This window comes from Labrus mixtus, chromosome 17 (assembly GCF_963584025.1).
Source record: "Labrus mixtus chromosome 17, fLabMix1.1, whole genome shotgun sequence".
NCBI classification, from domain to species: domain Eukaryota; kingdom Metazoa; phylum Chordata; class Actinopteri; order Labriformes; family Labridae; genus Labrus; species Labrus mixtus.
The window spans coordinates 12,591,377-12,608,467 of NC_083628.1; the positions used below are offsets into that span (position 1 = coordinate 12,591,377).

At 37.9% G+C, this 17,091-nt stretch overlaps 2 protein-coding genes across 3 annotated transcripts; one reads left to right on the forward strand and one right to left on the reverse strand.

Moving 5' to 3' along the window:
- The first annotated feature begins 2,178 nt into the window (after positions 1-2,178).
- On the forward strand, positions 2,179-11,399 carry mat2aa (methionine adenosyltransferase 2Aa). Its single transcript, XM_061062179.1, has 9 exons — positions 2,179-2,373; positions 3,697-3,774; positions 5,671-5,793; positions 7,368-7,480; positions 7,610-7,753; positions 8,177-8,395; positions 8,638-8,820; positions 9,102-9,235; positions 9,323-11,399. Exons 1-9 carry the CDS (start codon positions 2,280-2,282, stop codon positions 9,423-9,425), a joined length of 1,191 nt encoding a protein of 396 aa, XP_060918162.1. The 5' UTR covers positions 2,179-2,279; the 3' UTR covers positions 9,426-11,399.
- A 458-nt stretch (positions 11,400-11,857) lies between these two features.
- On the reverse strand, positions 11,858-16,728 carry LOC132992698 (prosaposin-like). 2 transcript variants are annotated; one of them, XM_061062181.1, is made up of 10 exons: positions 16,534-16,728; positions 16,388-16,449; positions 15,455-15,529; positions 13,772-13,900; positions 13,583-13,636; positions 13,333-13,413; positions 12,973-13,156; positions 12,507-12,565; positions 12,351-12,416; positions 11,858-12,249 (listed from the first exon to the last, which is right to left on the reverse strand). In XM_061062181.1, the coding sequence occupies exons 1-9, from the start codon at positions 16,583-16,585 to the stop codon at positions 12,360-12,362; spliced, it is 753 nt and encodes a 250-aa protein (XP_060918164.1). In that variant the 5' UTR covers positions 16,586-16,728; the 3' UTR covers positions 11,858-12,249; positions 12,351-12,359. The 2 variants fall into 2 exon arrangements, with proteins under 2 accessions (XP_060918164.1, XP_060918163.1); XM_061062180.1 differs by having other exon boundaries at positions 13,526-13,636; positions 16,534-16,727.
- Between the last annotated feature and the right edge of the window lie 363 nt (positions 16,729-17,091).

Here is a 17,091-nt window from a genome sequence, read left to right on the forward strand (position 1 = left end):
GTGTATATTTGTGTTGAAGTGTGTGCAGAGACTTGTTTTCTACTCACATAATGATGTAATGAGTCTTTGAGACTTTGATACAGACAGCAGCAGATACAAATAAGTTGGCCATGCATGAAATCAAGAACAAGAAGGGCTTGAGTTGTTTGCACAGCTCATGGTTTTCCCCTGAGGTTTGTAATCAAGATAATCACTCTTTGGATTAGAAAGTAGGTCTTAAACCAAAGACAGACGCCAGGATGAACAGGTAAAACAAGCTGCAGACACACAACATCATCATCTGGGCTTGTTTTATCTGATGTGCTGCCAGGAAAGCCACTTGATCCCAAAAAAATAACTTTGAAAAGGAGCAGGTAAAAGTCAAACTTATAAAACCTTTCCCCTTTCTCACTTTATTCTATGAGTTTATTTATTATTCCAACAAACGCTTACATCTATTTACAATTTATATACAAATATACCCTCAGTTTGTGTGCCACCTAAAATAAATAAATAACAATCCAAGTGTATTCACAATCCTAATATCCACCCAGTGTTACAAAATATATAGGAATACCCAGCTTTTCCTCTTCCTTATACCTGCCAAAAATACTTGAGTGGTCTAAATGGTCAGCTCTCACTCATTCCTACAAAGCCACCTTAACAGCTTTCCCTCAAATTCCATATTAAAGAGGGGCAATTTATGTTTCTCCTGTTAAGACAAGCCTCTGCACGATAAAGTAAAATATATAGCCTCCAAAATACTTTCCCAAACTTATTTCATGTAAACAAACCCATTAATTCCTACTTGACTCATTCTGTACATTTGAATATCATTAAGAATGCCTTTCTTTGCTTATGTAAATCACTTTGTATGTTTGAAGATGGCTGGACAAACACAACTATGTTGCACCTGTAGGCCCAGAATACGTCCTCAAATAGCCTGAGAGAAATATGTTCATTCCTGAAATTCCTGAAAATAAATAAATACTAGACCACCCAATTGGGCCTCTAAAAATCCCTTAAGTAAGGGAGATACAGTAACTCAGGGATGGGCAACTTTGGTCACAGTAAGGGCCACATTAATTTAATTCTCACTGCCAGAGGGCCAAATTGTACGATACAAAAACGATTACAGTCAATTTTGTCTCCAATTTAACTCAACATATGCCAGTGATCAAATATTATTATGGACATACTTCTGGTTTTCGTGATTTCATGGCAGATTTAGTCATGTTTTCTTCATGTTCCCGATTAATTGATGTGTAAATATTGACCTGAGAGCCACGTTAAGGGTTGATGGGTGCCGCATGTGGCCCCCGGGCCGCCAGTTGCCCACCCCTGCAGTAACTCATGCTTTCACAGCCTTTTAACTATGGAAGCCCATTTCCGCCAGTTAAAAAAATAAAAATTGAAATAAAATAATAAAGTCATAATTATGAGATATAAAGTCGAAATTATGAGATAAAAAGTCATAATAATGAGATAAAAAGTCAAAATTATGAGATAAAAAGTCAAAATTATGAGATATAAAGTCAAAATTATGAGATAAAGAGTCAAAATTATGAGATAAAAAGTCAAAATTATGAGATATAAAGTCAAAATTATGAGATAAAGAGTCAAAATTATGAGATATAAAGTTGAAATTATGAGATAAAAAGTCAAAATTATGAGATATAAAGTCAAAATTATGAGATAAAGAGTCAAAATTATGAGATATAAAGTTGAAATTATGAGATATAAAGTCAAAATTATGAGATATAAAGTTGAAATTATGAGATAAAAAGTCAAAATTATGAGATAAAAAGTCAAAATTATGAGCTATAAAGTCATAATGAGATAAAAAGTCAAAATTATGAGACTTTATTATTTTCATTTTTATTTTTTTTACTGGCGGAAATGGGCTTCCATATTTAACAGACCTTATCATAAATAATATAAAAGCTTTATTTTATCATCAATTAAAATAGCTTTATTTAAAATGCACTTCTTTACTCTGTGACGCTGAGTTTACTAGTCAACATTGCTTCACTTTTACAAACAGGTCATTTAACCTCGGGCACATTTTAGGCTGATTAGAGCACGCCCAGGTGCACCACGTGGTCTGGGCTCAACATCAACATTGGCTGAGATAACTTAAATAGTTGTAAAGAAGTTGCACAGGACAGACAACTACTACAGCTGTCTGAGCTACTCTGCGTTTCATCCGACGAGCAAAGACCAGAAGCAGCGTGGTCACTTTGTTTGTAGGTAAACGGAGTTAAAGCAGGTGTTTGTAAGCTAACAGTTTAGAGGGGAAGATGAACGGCCAGCTGAACGGTTTCCATAACAACTCGCTAATTGATGAAGACTGCTTCCTCTTCACCTCTGAGTCGGTCGGTGAAGGACACCCTGGTATGTCTTCAACATTTGACCATAACAATTAGCCTGATAGCATTCTGTTAGCATATAAAAACCAGGTCATGTGGCGTGTTAGCTCAGCGTGTTGTGGGGGTCCTGTGTCAGCTGGTCCACTATGTACCCCATTCATTCTCTTTAGACCTTTTATCAACACCGTCAGTGAGCGGGTCCAAGCTGTTTAACACGGGGCAGACCTGCTCATGTCCAATAAAGAACAACAAAGTGTTTATAAGCCGGAGTGTTGTGGGGGTTTTGGAGAACAACACGGCTAGCTCTTAAAGCTAACATCTCGTTAGCTGGGACTGTTTGTGCCTGTCAATCACAGCTCCACATGGGGTTCACACATTCATTTTACTTAGACGGTTTATGGTTATGCGACTACACAATCATATGTTAAAGAACAAAAACGGCAGAATATGTATATCTTTTTAAAATAACTTTATTAGTTTATTGTTAAATCAGACAGGATTACTAGCTACCATGTGGCATTGCATCATGACAGTATCACCTGACTGTCTGTGCAAACTACCCTGTAAATAAATTAGATTGATGTTGACTGTAGACAGATGTTTGTTGGAGTTGCGCAATGATGTCTAGCAGGTTTTCCAAAACTCCCTTTTTATACCGAGACTGCTTTCGTTTTATATGCAGGAGCACACATGATGCATTAAGCTGAGCAACATATATCTGCAAAAAACAAAAAGTAAATGTAGAGCTTCATACAATTTGCTTTAGTTTTCAGTCTTACATTGGGGGCAGTGGGTGTCCCTCCGTTACAACCTGGTTACAACAGATAATAGGCTTACCAGTGGTCCTAAGTATAGGTACTGCAGGGGCTGCAGCTCAGTAATGAAGTCACATCCACATGCTTTATAATTACATTACACGCTGAATTACCTACTGTACGTAGATCTCTACTGATAATGTGATTGAAGTGTTTCTTTGCCAATTTACAGAGGGTGAACTAATTGTCCTACATACATCTAAAAATGCTTCTGTCATCCTTGGTATGCTGCCAAACCAGTTTTAATAATGCAAGTGGGAATAATTGTCTCCAACTCTTCAGAGGTGAAAGAGCTTTCAACTACTTCAGACTTTGAGCTCTTCAAAAAAAAAAAAAAGGAATGTCAGAAATTATCACAAATTTCCAATGAGGTTAAAACACACATTTATTTTAAATGTTTAATTATTTAGTGTAAAAATGTGTAATATGTTTCTTGAACTGTGCATATTTAACAATGACAAAATACTTTTTTTATTAAATATTTTCTCTTTTTTTAAAAAGACATCTCTAAATATATTTGTGTTCCTCCTCAGATAAGATCTGTGACCAAATCAGTGATGCTGTGTTGGATGCTCACCTTAGACAAGACCCTGACGCCAAAGTAGCATGCGGTAAGTCTATGGACGGCAAACCAGGGAAACTACAGCAGCTGGCCTTTGCTTATTGTTAGTGGTTTGGCCATGCATGGTGCAAGCAGGGGCATGATGCGAAACAGTGGTGAGGTCCATGTTGTAAACTTAATGCATGTTTTGTTTCCCCGATTCAGAATTGTTTTATTCTGAATTATCAAATCGTTCATGTGAAGTATTGCCTCATTTCAGCGAAATTGTACTGATACCTTTATAGTCACTCAAAGTAAAAGGGGAAATTTGCAGCTGGGAAGATAGACTTGTCATAAAAGGGAAATCTGTGCTGCATAGCCAGTGAAATTTCAGAAAAGGGCTGTTGCATTCTCTTCTTCCTGATCTCTATTTACAGGTTTTACATACAAATGTAGAGTCTGTACACAGGGTCTGGATTTTTACAGGATGGTGTTGTTTCCATTTGTATTAAATTTGTAGTCGGAGCTATATTAACTAACTACATATCAGCAAGCTTTGGTGTATGCAGTAAAAACAAATTGCGTTGACAGCAAGAGACAAGGCGGAACCTTTAACATACGAACTCCCATGGGCAGATTAATTTGTCTCTTTTATTTTGTATTAAAATCCTTTTTGATCCATATGCACATTAACACTGCTTTCTGCCATGTTCTTTTTGCTAGTACATGAGCAGGGAGCTTTCTTTGCAGATAACAATCAGGAGAGGGAAACATTGTTCATTAAAGGCTTTATATGCGATTTTTTTTGATCCAGCAGATGTCGCCCAGCATGAAACCAAAACAACTCGCGGTGCATTGTGGGTTAGCATGCCTGCGATCTTTATTATGCTCGTATCTTCACAGTGATCTAGAAACACAGTTAAGCAGTGAGTACAGTATGTTATTCTTCTTTTCTCTAGTCCCTCAATTAAACAACTTTATTTGCGAGGGGAGGAGTCATCCGTTGGGCTGGCTATGTCAACAAACAGAAAAAAAACTCTGAAAGCATCACAGACAGTGGGACTCGGGTGTTACACCCATTGTAGACAGTCATTACTCACAGTTATTTTCAGAGGATTTACTTGATTTCTATTATATTTAAGTGTGAAAAATCGCATATAAAGCCTTTAACATATAATATCTATATTATAGTGGTTTGGAGCTGGTTTAAAATCTGCAAATTTCCAGAAACAAGGGCTGAAAGCCCCTTTAACAGTTTGTATTACTGTCTAGTTTAATGGATAGAAATTATCATTATATAAATAAAACTTCAATGGACCGCATGTTTTATTTTCTGTGCTCTGATGGTGTTTACCTGAACCTTCGGCTGTTTACCAAAGGAGACCAATGTTGGCAATGAAAACTTGTTAAACCAGTAATAGCTGGTGGTAAATAATGCCTCACTACCAATCACTGAGAGTGCAAACCTGTTAAATAGAAAACTTTTCTTTTCCTTTTTTTCTGGTACTCGACTGTTACACATTTTCAGGTTATCGGCCTGAGAAGGCATTCTGCCTTGGATTTAAAAAAAAATGTATGTCCTACACCAATCCCTTAAAAGTTATATTTATGGTTGCTTTTCATGTTTATAGTACTCCACCCGTTGTTTAATCAGGAGATTTTTTCATATTAAATTCTATATTTTACATTTTCTGAGTGTCATCATAAATTAATCTCTCTTACCTTTTGTTTGTACAACGTTGTGGTTGAAATGTTTCCTGTTCTTTCCATGATTTCCGTGATGATTTCTATATAGCTGTACCGAATAATTCATTGATTAATAGTAAAAAATCATTTTAGACTGCATTTGTTACTTCAACCTCCTTCATCATGAAGAACTTGATTTCCTTTAATCTACTTGTATTTAATGACCTGTAATGCTCAGCCTGACTCTCATCCTTAACACTTAATGTCCTTGTGTCCTCAGAGACTGTTGCTAAGACGGGGATGATCCTGCTGGCAGGGGAGATCACCTCTAGGGCCAACGTCGACTACCAGAAGGTTGTCAGGGACACAATCAGACACATTGGTTATGACGACTCCTCCAAAGGTACAGTCCTGAGAGCTAGTTGCTCTGAGTGTATTCCAATTTGAGCTTCGTGCATTTAAAAACGCGTACAGTCAAACTTCAGCATTGTTCAGGATGAATATTTTTACATTTCAAATCATCCAAAAGGTTTTATTGTTATGTAATGTGCTTTGAGTTGATTTAATGTAACAGTGTTTTCACAGAATCTATTAGATTATATCATACACCTGTCTAAGGCTTGGCTGGTATGCCACTGGCAATCAATCTGCAGCTAAGATGGCACACGATAAGGCTGTAATGTAATGTTACCAGGATATTGAAAATTTGCCCACCCCCAACAAGGATGTCATCTTCTATTGCATGGTTTCGCCCTGAACATCATTACATCACTTAACCCTACAGTATATTCTAAAAAGACAGTATAAAGTGTGCAGATTGATTATTAATTGTAGGGACGATACGGCAGTAGCATAAACAATATAGAAAAAAACATTCGTGTGATAACTTATTGTTATTTACTTTTCATGTTTTGATGTCTTTCTTGGAGACACACTTCACCTCATTTGCACTACATCCACAAACAGTCTGATAATAATACTACTGTTAAATTACAACAACTGGAGCACTGCCAAAACATTTCCTGGTTAATCTCATGCTCTAGAATATTAATTCTGAGTGTGTGTGTGCGGGGAGTAGACTTAATATGCTCTTTGTGGACACAGGTCGTTCCAACCTGTGTCCTGTGCGATTTTTCGCTCGCACTTCACCCAGAGTTTCTCCTGCCAGACCCCAAGTATGTTTTCCACAGCAAGTCCAAGGGGGCTGATGTGAGAATGCATCAAGATATAATCAGGAGAATTCACCTCGAGAAAGTGGGAGGGGGTGGTGACTTTTATGTCCTGTGACTGCTGCATGGTGCATTGACTGTATGCACGAGGCCACTACGATCTCCGTGCACATAATTAAACGGCTGCATTACGTTTTCTGTTCGTCAGTATGTTCTTAGCTGCTCTTTTGTTGATAGTATGATTCTGTTCAACTACATGTAGCATTGCTATAAAGGCGAAATATTCTTAATGTAGAGTGGTATAGCAGACACTGTTGCTTCGTCCTCTCCGTCTGCGTCTCTGTCAGGAGCCAGGTCAGGAGAATAACCGGAGCAGTCTAGATATTTTTAGGAGTGCATATGTGAAAGTAGCTTATGTCTATTATGTCTACAGTTTCATACCTTACTCAACATTCTGTACCAAACAGTTCAAGACAAGCCACTGTACTATACAGTGAAAGCCAATAACCAAGAGTGATTTTTTTTTTGTTCTAATCAAAAAAATTAAGAAATGTAATCTGTTACTCTTAAGTTTGTGATTGATCATTTGAGTGGTCTCTGACATTTTTGTATTTATTCCCCTATATAGTGAGTAGTGACTTATGATGATTTATGGCCCTAATAGTTAAGAGCTTTATTGAGCTGAAGGGGAGGGGTCCTTGGAAAAACACAGAAATTCAGTGTGTTCTTTTGAGCTTCTTGCAAAAATGTCAGAGTTTTAAATGAACCTCATGCAGGTGTGCTAAAGGTCCCTCATTGTGCTCTACAGGTTTTGACTATAAAACCTGCAATGTGCTGGTGGCGTTGGAGCAGCAGTCCCCTGACATTGCACAGGGCGTTCACCTTGACCGAAAAGAAGAGGACGTGGGAGCCGGTGACCAGGTTGGAGAGATCACACCTTTGATGGCTGTGTTTGACCCACAGCTGGGAGACAGACATGTGGTTGAAACAGGATTGTGATGTTATTTTTACCTCATACAATGCTGTGATTTGTAACTAAACCTCTCATAGGGTCTGATGTTTGGGTATGCCACTGATGAGACGGAGGAGTGTATGCCCCTCACGATTGTCCTGGCCCACAAGCTCAATGCCAAGATGGCTGAATTGCGCCGCGATGGAACACTACCGTGGCTCCGACCTGATTCCAAAACTCAGGTAAATTGCATCAAAAATTATTAACATTTAATAGGACAGATGAAGAGAGACAGGAAATGTAGGTAGAGAATGGGGGATGACATGCAGCAAAGGGCCGAGGTGGGATTCAAACCCACAGACGCTGCAACGAGGACTATAGCCTCTGCTATGCTATCTGGCGCCCCATGATTATGATCTTTGCCATAATCGAGCAGCCTTAGTTCTCAGGCTTGGGGTCAATTTTTTTTTTTTAAACTAAACTTTATTAATAATGACATCTTTACATTGCTTAAGGCAGTCTTCCTTTTCACGAACTGCTCTGTGTATATTTGTATCAGGCTCTGTATCCCTGGAGGTTAAACAAATATAAAGATAAGAAGGAACCGTAAGTTATGTCTTCCATTTTGCAGTTTATACTTAACTGTTTGATTGTTTTCTCCTCAGGTGACTGTTCAGTACAGGCAGGATCGAGGCGCTATGGTGCCGCTGCGTGTCCACACAGTTGTGGTCTCTGTGCAGCACGACGAGAATGTGAGTTTGGACGAGATGTACCGCTGTCTGAAGGAGCAGGTGGTGAAAGCTGTGATTCCCAGTGGATACCTGGATGATGAAACCACATATCACCTGCAGCCTAGTGGACGCTTTGTCATTGGAGGTCCACAGGTGAGACAAAACATCTTAAAAAAAAAAAAAAAACTGTGATTTTGCCCACCTGCACAGTTAAGCCAAGAAAATGTACAAGATCTATTTAACAAATTTAGAGCTCATTGACAACATGTTGTTTAGGGGTTCATTTCAAGTCTTCTGACCCTGAAGCTAAATTATTGTCCAATTCTAGTAGGAACAATATGAAGGTGGCCGTTTGTTAAAGGAACTTAATCTCAAAGTCCTGTGTCTTCCGACAGGGTGATGCTGGTCTGACCGGCCGTAAGATCATTGTGGATACTTACGGGGGTTGGGGTGCCCATGGAGGCGGAGCATTTTCCGGTAAGGACTACACAAAGGTGGATCGCTCTGCTGCCTATGCTGTACGCTGGGTGGCTAAATCTCTGGTGAAATCTGGGCTCTGCAAGCGGGTGTTGGTCCAGGTGAGTTTGTTAACCTCAATGTTTCCAAAATGTGTATATATTAGAGAATTTAAGACATAACCCAATGTAGACTTCAGGTTAGTAGTTACAATTATAGATGAGTAACAAAATAACAGGACTTTCATTACTTAACTATTTTTCTGGAATAAATCTGTAGCAAATAACTTTTTTTTTACTACTTGAAAAAAAACCTTGGTGCAGTATATACAGTGCTTTCAACATTTGAAATGTGTGTTCTGTCCCAGTGAAACATTTTTGAATCTGTGTATAAATTGGTTTAGGTATCCTATGCAATCGGAGTTGCACATCCGCTGTCTATCTCCATCTTCCACTACGGGACCTCGCAGAAGAGCGAAAAGGAGCTGCTGGGCATTGTTATGAGGAACTTTGACCTCCGTCCAGGAGTAATCGTGAGGTATCCTGCGCTTTTCAATTTTACTTTTCTCCTTACAAACACAGTTAAGCACCCCATTATATTAAATATCTCTCTTCTCTGTCACAGGGATCTTGACCTGAGGAAGCCCATCTACCAACGCACAGCAGCTTACGGTCACTTTGGTCGTGACGTCTTTTCATGGGAGGTGCCCAAGACGCTGAAATTCTGAGCCCCTTCTCTAATGTTCATGCAGGTGTAATACAGATAAACCTGTTTCTTTTGCTCTATACTTCCCTTCCTCTTCCTCCTCCTTCCTTTTTTCTCCTCACACACACAATCATGTCACCACAGCCTCTCCTACATGATAATCTGACCTTCCTCCACCTTTAAGTGTTGTACACATTTTAAGGACAAAACAATAGTATGTCAGATGCCAAGATATTAAATTAAAAACAAAATATTTAAAGACGATTTCCTAAAGGACCATGTGAGTATTAACCACCATTGACTGTGTTTTGTAGGAAAATATCTAGCATTGCTTAGCTTTTAAATTGAGGACCTCAGTGAAGTAGTCATTTTCCATTTAACCTGATTACGTTGGGGTAATGGCTGTTTGGAAAGCCCTTGTCCAGTGTTAAAACCGCTTATTTCCTTACATGTGCCGTCCCTTCAGGCCACTTTTGTTCTGACGTTTTACAGAGAAGTCAGAAGCTGCTAATGACCATGTGGTCATGTTGGGCTGCATTGTGAAACCACTGCATTTTTGTAAATGATCTTGTGGGTGTACGCCATGTGAATGTTCCAGATGATAGTTGTCAAGATGAAAACGAGATACACTTTTTCCCTCTCCTGAGACTGACACTGGGTGTAGCTACAGAGAAACCCAGGCTCTGTCACCTCTGGGGAGGGAGTGCCTTTATCCACAGTTATTACTTGAAATAATTTACACTATGGAGTAAGACTACTGTGAGACTAAAAGGTAAAGCCAGGAGAAAATGTGCGGTTTAAGTCGCACATATTTAGGGTTCTCTGACACATACGAACAGAGAGCAGATGCACAGATGACCAAGACAAAGAACAGGCTGCTCATTGAATGTGAGACATGGTACTACTGTTCACATCTTCTCCGAGGTTTTTTTTTTTTTTGTGGATTTGGGATCAGATATGTTACTTATAGCTTAGCACAGGTTCTGATAGTCACCAAAACTATGTTTCTTCATGTGCAATCTTTTCAACTGATTGAGATTGAAGTTGAAGATTTTCTTTTACTTAATTTATAAAAATAAAAAAACAAGCCTATTCATACTTTAAAACAAACTCCAGCAGCACAAGTCTGATTCTTACGTGAATCAATTTGAAATGTCTAAGGGTTTGTCGAAGTTTGCTTAGTCCTTGTTCTTTTTTAGGCAGGTTTATGGAATAAGCTTTAATGCAGATAAATTGAGGAAACATTTGGTTAGGTGAGACTTGCAAGATTTAAGCCTGACCCACAGCACTGGCCTTTGTCAGGATAGATGTGCAACTGGAGAAGCATCAATCTTAAACTGCAAGCCTGAGTGAAATAAGGAAACCATAGCATAGTCGAATCACGTAGCTAGGTGGCACTGTTTACTTATTTATTATACTGATTTTTTTTTTTTCTACTCTGCTGATGTCTTATCTTAAGTTTGTGTCTTCTGGCACCACCCTGTGGGTACATAAGCGTACTCCAGACAACCTTGTATAGGGGCCATTGTGTAGATTGTGCTAAAAGCATTCAAGGCCTCTCTTTTTGTGACCTTCTGATGAAACAACACATTCTCCCACAGATGTTTTTTTTTTTTTACCAATATGTTTGCATCCTCTTACTCATCCACAGAGGAGACAATTGATTGGTTGGTGTTGTACAGAGAAACCAGCCTGTTTACATGGTCTCCTGTGAAGGGTTTGAGGTTTTTTTTCTGTTATAGATACTGATACTTTTTAATTACTGGAAGTAAGTCTGTCAGTGTGGTTGCTGATTGTGTAAAAGTGCCTTCTTTAACCCACTTCCTCCCAAAATCACCCCTAACCTGTTGACCCTGTCCCACCCCCACCCAGCATCCTCCCCCTTATTTCTGTCCTGTGATTGCACATTTTCCCTATTCAATGATTCAAATCAAGGACCCTGTTTATTGTTGAGTTTCTCTTTCTAAACTTCAAATAAAGTGCACCCTTCTCTGTGCTCATGGTCCCTGCTTTTGGCTATTTATTTATGCCATTCATCCCAGCCTAATTTTTTGTATCTTGTGATCTTTACTACACAAAAAATCTGCATATCCTGAGTAGGTTTTTGTAACAATCTATGACACAATGCAGAAGATGTTGTTGAACAGGTGCTAATAGGATCACTTCCCCAGGTATCATTTAAAATAAGTCACACAAAACCATCATTTGTTTCTGTTCTCGTTTCCATACTATGCCCACTGTGTTTAACAGCAACGTGACAAACTTTATACTAAACCCTTTGTACTAAGTAAAGCACTTTTTAGTGATGGAAAACATAGTTTATTTTCCCGCAGTTAGATGTCTCAAACACTTAAGTTAGACCCCCAACTGTGTATGCACATCTTGTGTTATTCAGGTAATTCACCTTAGATTGTCTGTACTCTTCTGAGTAAAATATTGAATGAAGAAAACTCATTAAAGCAGGCCATGAAACTTTATATAGACTGTAGGACAGTAAATTGCTATTACAAAAAAAACAAAAAACTAAAGAAAATTCTTGTGAAGTATACAGAACAATTACAAAATGTGTCTTACATTCATGATGATCATTTAAGTTCCTGATTCTACAGTTGGGCTCAAATCTTTTCAATATTACATTCATTTCTGAATTTCATTCCTTTTGTCAAACTAAGTCCTTGTTTTCTTCACTCAGCACAGACGGTATGTAGATTCACAAAATGCAGTAAGATATCAAATCAGTAGTTAAAGAAATCCCATCAGAAAAATGTCACGGGTTTAAAGTGGTTAAATATTTGCTGGTTGAAAGATCTGAGTCATCCATGTTGACTTGTCCTTTTCAATCCATCCTGGAAAAATAAGTTTGAGACATTTCTGAACAGTGAACGGTACATTATCTTTTAATAATACTGATTTAGATTCACATATAAATTAATAAAATTCCTCCTACCTTAGCATTTTAAATTGTGTTGGAGTTTAGAGGCTTCCAGGCAAATTTCTGACAGTAGAACACAGTCTGAAACAAAAAGGCATGCAGTCCGACGTCATCATTGCTGATCATTTATGACCTTCACAAGTTGATAATTTGATTTCATTTTTTACTTACTCCACATTGGAGGGCAGTCTTGAAGTCTTTGCAACTGTATGTTGTCAGAGTGCATGGGTCTAAGAGGGGAAAAATACAAGCTATTGTTATTGCACAGAAATCTTTTTAGTAACTGATTGGTCATTCTTTAAAATGTGAGCACCTGCTGGATTCAGCTGCTGAAAAAGGTTAAATAAATTAGTTTTTTTTTAAATATAATTTGAGTTTTCAAGCAAATTTCCCACAGGGGACCTTGTTAAAAATGTCAAACAGGTTCAACTTGTTTCACTAGGTTCACCAATTTTAGGGCCTTTCCTGCTTACTCCTTTGCACAGTTTTACTTATTGGGTACTCATTTTCGGAATAGACACTTTGTTATATGGTTGTCTGTGTTTTTCATTATTTGACAAGTAGAAATCTGCTGTTAAAAAAAACAAGTAATTGAAAAATGAAGCACTGAATGTATTAGTGAAGGATGCAAACTGACCCACAACAGAAGCCTCCTGCCCGTCACACAGGTGGAGGAGAGCACAAATGGCCTGAGGGGTGGCGTAGCTCAGGATGGCGTCCAGCACCGTCTTGCTGAACTTGCTGATAACACTCTCGCACTGATCTTGGTAGCCGACGGGCAAAATGTGACAAATCTCCTCCAGCAGCTTGATGACAGCGGCCTGCAGACGAAGCAGAGAGATCGCTGGGCATGCATCATGTTTTTCACAAAGTCTGCAGTGCTGGCTGGTGGCTTTTAGATGTCTGTTTAAATGCCTGTGTTTGTGGATGTGCAGAATAAACAGATACCCTGATTGATAATAATGGCCATGTGTTGATCCCTTGGCTGTTTGCTTACCTCAGTCCTTTGTTTAGGCAGCATGTCCTCCAAAGTCTTGATGAGAAAAATGCAGAAGGAGCATGGTTTTGAAGACTTCCCCTGAATGAAAGACACAAACAGCAGAGGGAGGAAAGCACACAGAGATCAAAGTTGAGCTTTTACACTTTAAGTGTTGTTGCAATCTTTTGAATTCCTCAAGTTTGAGATTTACATTTTCTTCAGTCACAGGAGCCTGAAATCCTTCCTTGACAAAATAGCGGAGCATCACCTGCTTGTAGCTGGAGCTACAGAGGCCAATGGTTTTGCAGAGCTCTGCTGGTTTCTACAGAAGAAGGTAGAGGGTGTTATATACTGAAATGAGACCTTTCAGCAGGATCAGGTACAAAGGCCAGAAAAAAATACAGAAAAACAACAACATTATTTTGACAAGCCAAGAGGACATCAGCATGCAACTTACAACAACCGCAGTAATGAAGTTGATGGCCACTGGGAGTATCTTCTGAACCTCGTCTTTGCAGAGCTTGGCAGTACCAGGTGGTCCAGGCAGGTGGTCACACATATTGTCTATGGTGTCCATGATCTTTTTCTGTTATAAAGCACTTTGTTAGCTATATAGTATTCAAACCATGTCCTCTAAAGTCTAGACAATGGGCCAGTTATTGATGTGTTGGTGTAATTACGACTACAGCAATCTAAACACCAGCAAAAAACAAAACTGATCGTTGTGTTTATGAGTTTTTATAGTGCCATTATTCCTTCTTCCCTAAAAAAACCCCCAAAATGAATAGGTCAGCTGATTGAGTGAAGAGTTTCACTGCTCATATTTATAATACTGAGTATGAACAAGGGCACATAGATATTTAGTTCCTCAATATGCTGATAGGACATCTGTTGGTTTGGAGCTTGATAAGTGTTAGATAAGCATGTAGCTTAATCAGATGTTATTTTTCATAGCATTTTTATTGGAAAATACTTTAACTTAAAATTGTAATATCAGGTTAATATCACAGTGGCGCAAAACCCCGCCACTTTTAGTTCAACACGCGCGACGCGCCTGGTAACGGTTTCATTAACTGCTCGTTAGCTAGTTTGCTGTCGAGTTTAAAAAAAATATGAAAACTGTGTCTTATTGGTTTCTTCAGCATTTTTGTTTATTCTTGCGAGGAACTTCCTTGGAGTCAAAGCAACAAAGGTAACTACATTTCAAGACAAGCATCTGCTATTGAACCCAACTTTCTTTAATGTTTGCTTGGTAGCCTCTGTATCCTTGTCAACGCTATGCTAAAGTAGCAGCATTTTGTTATTTTAGTATTTTATTCTCCTTTGTGGCTCTCCACAGCTAAAAGAGGAAACTGGCTAAGTTTGGTAACAGGAGAAAATGCAAGGAGCTGTGGGGTTATGAATGGCAGAGGAGCAGTTTGGCCGTGAATGGAGACTTTGAAATGACAACAGATCTTTACAGAAGAGTTTATGATGCTAAAATCATATATCTATATTTTCAAAATAATTATTCACATCTACACACAACCCAAACCAAAAGTTATCTCCAAAATATATTGTAAAGTGAAGTTCAGGTAATACTTTTCTTTTCTTGATGTGTGACTTAAAATACTATCTAAAGAAGTAGCAGTATTAGTTTTCTGCCTGTTTCCTCAGAGGGGGCTTCCTGTAGACCATAGACTATAAAGAGTTATTATTTACAGTCAATGCTGCAGACCAAGTTATCTCTGCAGAAAGAGGATCTTTGAGGTCAGATGAGAAACGAAAACTACCAAGAAATTTCATTTCAACTTTTGTTTGACATACAAAACAGGAAGTTGCTGGTAACTAAAATAACCGTGAACATTTCCTTTTGTGTTTTTAACTGTGTACACAAGTGTGCAAAAATATTCACATCTCTGGATATGAATAATGTTTTTAAACTGATAAAAGAACAGGTGGATAGGTGCAGGAATGTGGTCCTTTTTTATTTGATTTTATTGAAAACTATGCAGCCACAGGTCTTAGCAAGCACTTCAGATAGCACAGTATTTTAATCTTGACTTATGGATATGGTTATCCACAGGAACAATAATAACATCCTTGACCAAATATCAATCTCAAAGAATGTGTTTGCTGTTGGATTGACTATTGTACTCACCTGGAGGTCTGCATTGGAAAAGAGGTCAGCGAGAAGTTCAAATATTTGGGTACAGTCCTTGCAGATGTCTCCATTCTGTAAAGTTAAAGTCACATGATTAAGATAAATTAACCCCTTTATCTAATAAAATCCTTCATTCTTAGCTGTCTGTGCATGAGTAACAAAAGGGAACTACTTGGAAAGGGTTAGAAATCTTTCAATTGTTTTTCAACCTTTGTCATAAGAGTAAACTAACTTGTTATGCCTCAGTTCTAACCAGTCTTAAAACAGAATTAGAAGATGAGAGGTTTATGTATGATTGTTTGTCATGAAGTGGAACTATTTAGTTAAAAACACTTCCTGATTTTGAAGAAATGCAAATCTCAGTTTTCTCTGTAAAGAGTCAACACTATTTCTGTAACTTCCGGTTTGTTTGACTGAAGTGTGTCTCACAAAAAACATCACCGTATTGAAGTATCATACTGCTCCTATCACTATCATATTGCCTTCAAAATAGCAGTTCACATGACCAGTAGTTTTTTTTACGCACTATAACTATACTTTCAAATACTCTAGATGCTTCTTTCCAAAACAATGCTACTTAACTGCTATCAAGAAAAATATATTGCACTTCCCTACATATATTTCTCAGATTATATATTTCTATTAAACAGTTTAGATTTTACATTTAAAAAAATGATCAAGATTCCAACTTTTACAATTGTTTTCATTTCTAGAGTAAAGTAATTTATAGACAGTCCCTGAATTTCACAATATTTATTTTCTTGTGCTGATATTTGCAATGTGAAATCATGTTTAATGGCTTTATCAGTATTTGAAACACACATCATGTTGTGAACTGCAATTCACATTCAAAATGCATGAGGTTTGGTATTTGTGTTTTATTTTGAAAAATATTATTCTGTTTTAAGAAATCACAAATTTTTCACTTACTTCTGTCATGGCAAGTGGAACATCCTGCAAACCATCACCGCCATTAAAAGCTGAAGTCAGAGCTGCAGGGTGACATTTTCATCATCTTCAATCAATAAGAATAATGCTTAATTATTTTACCATTCATTTTATCTTGTTAGTCTTACCAAAGCCTTCAAGACAAATGAAGAGAAACAAAGCGATCTTGAGCAAGGCCATCTTCTTGTTATTTTTTAAGCTTATAGTTGAACGTCTTCCCTCCTGAGATCTGTACAGAGAATTGTGAAAGCAGCTTATATTTGACAGAGCCCACCTGCCTTGTAGCCCCTACCAAACACGTTTGAATTGGGGGGAGGGGGTTTGTTCAAACTAGTGTGATATGTTTATCCAGCATAGCGGAACCTTTTTTTCTCTCTCAACCAATAAGTAAAGATAAGTCAAGTTTCATATCCTCAAACCAAGACGGAAAAACTAAAATATGTACCAATATGTGGCGGCCCCATTGTGTGACATACTGTGAACTTTCAGTTTGTTTAATCTTAACTGTGAATATTGACATTAAATTTAACATTTTTTGTGTACAATAGAATCCACTTAAATACATTCACTTAAGTGTATCATAGGTGTGACTTGTACTGTGACCAATTTTAACAAACCCAATATTGTCTAGAAAAGTCACTTGAGGGATGAATGAGGAAGCTATTTTCGGTTGGTGCTCAGCTTGA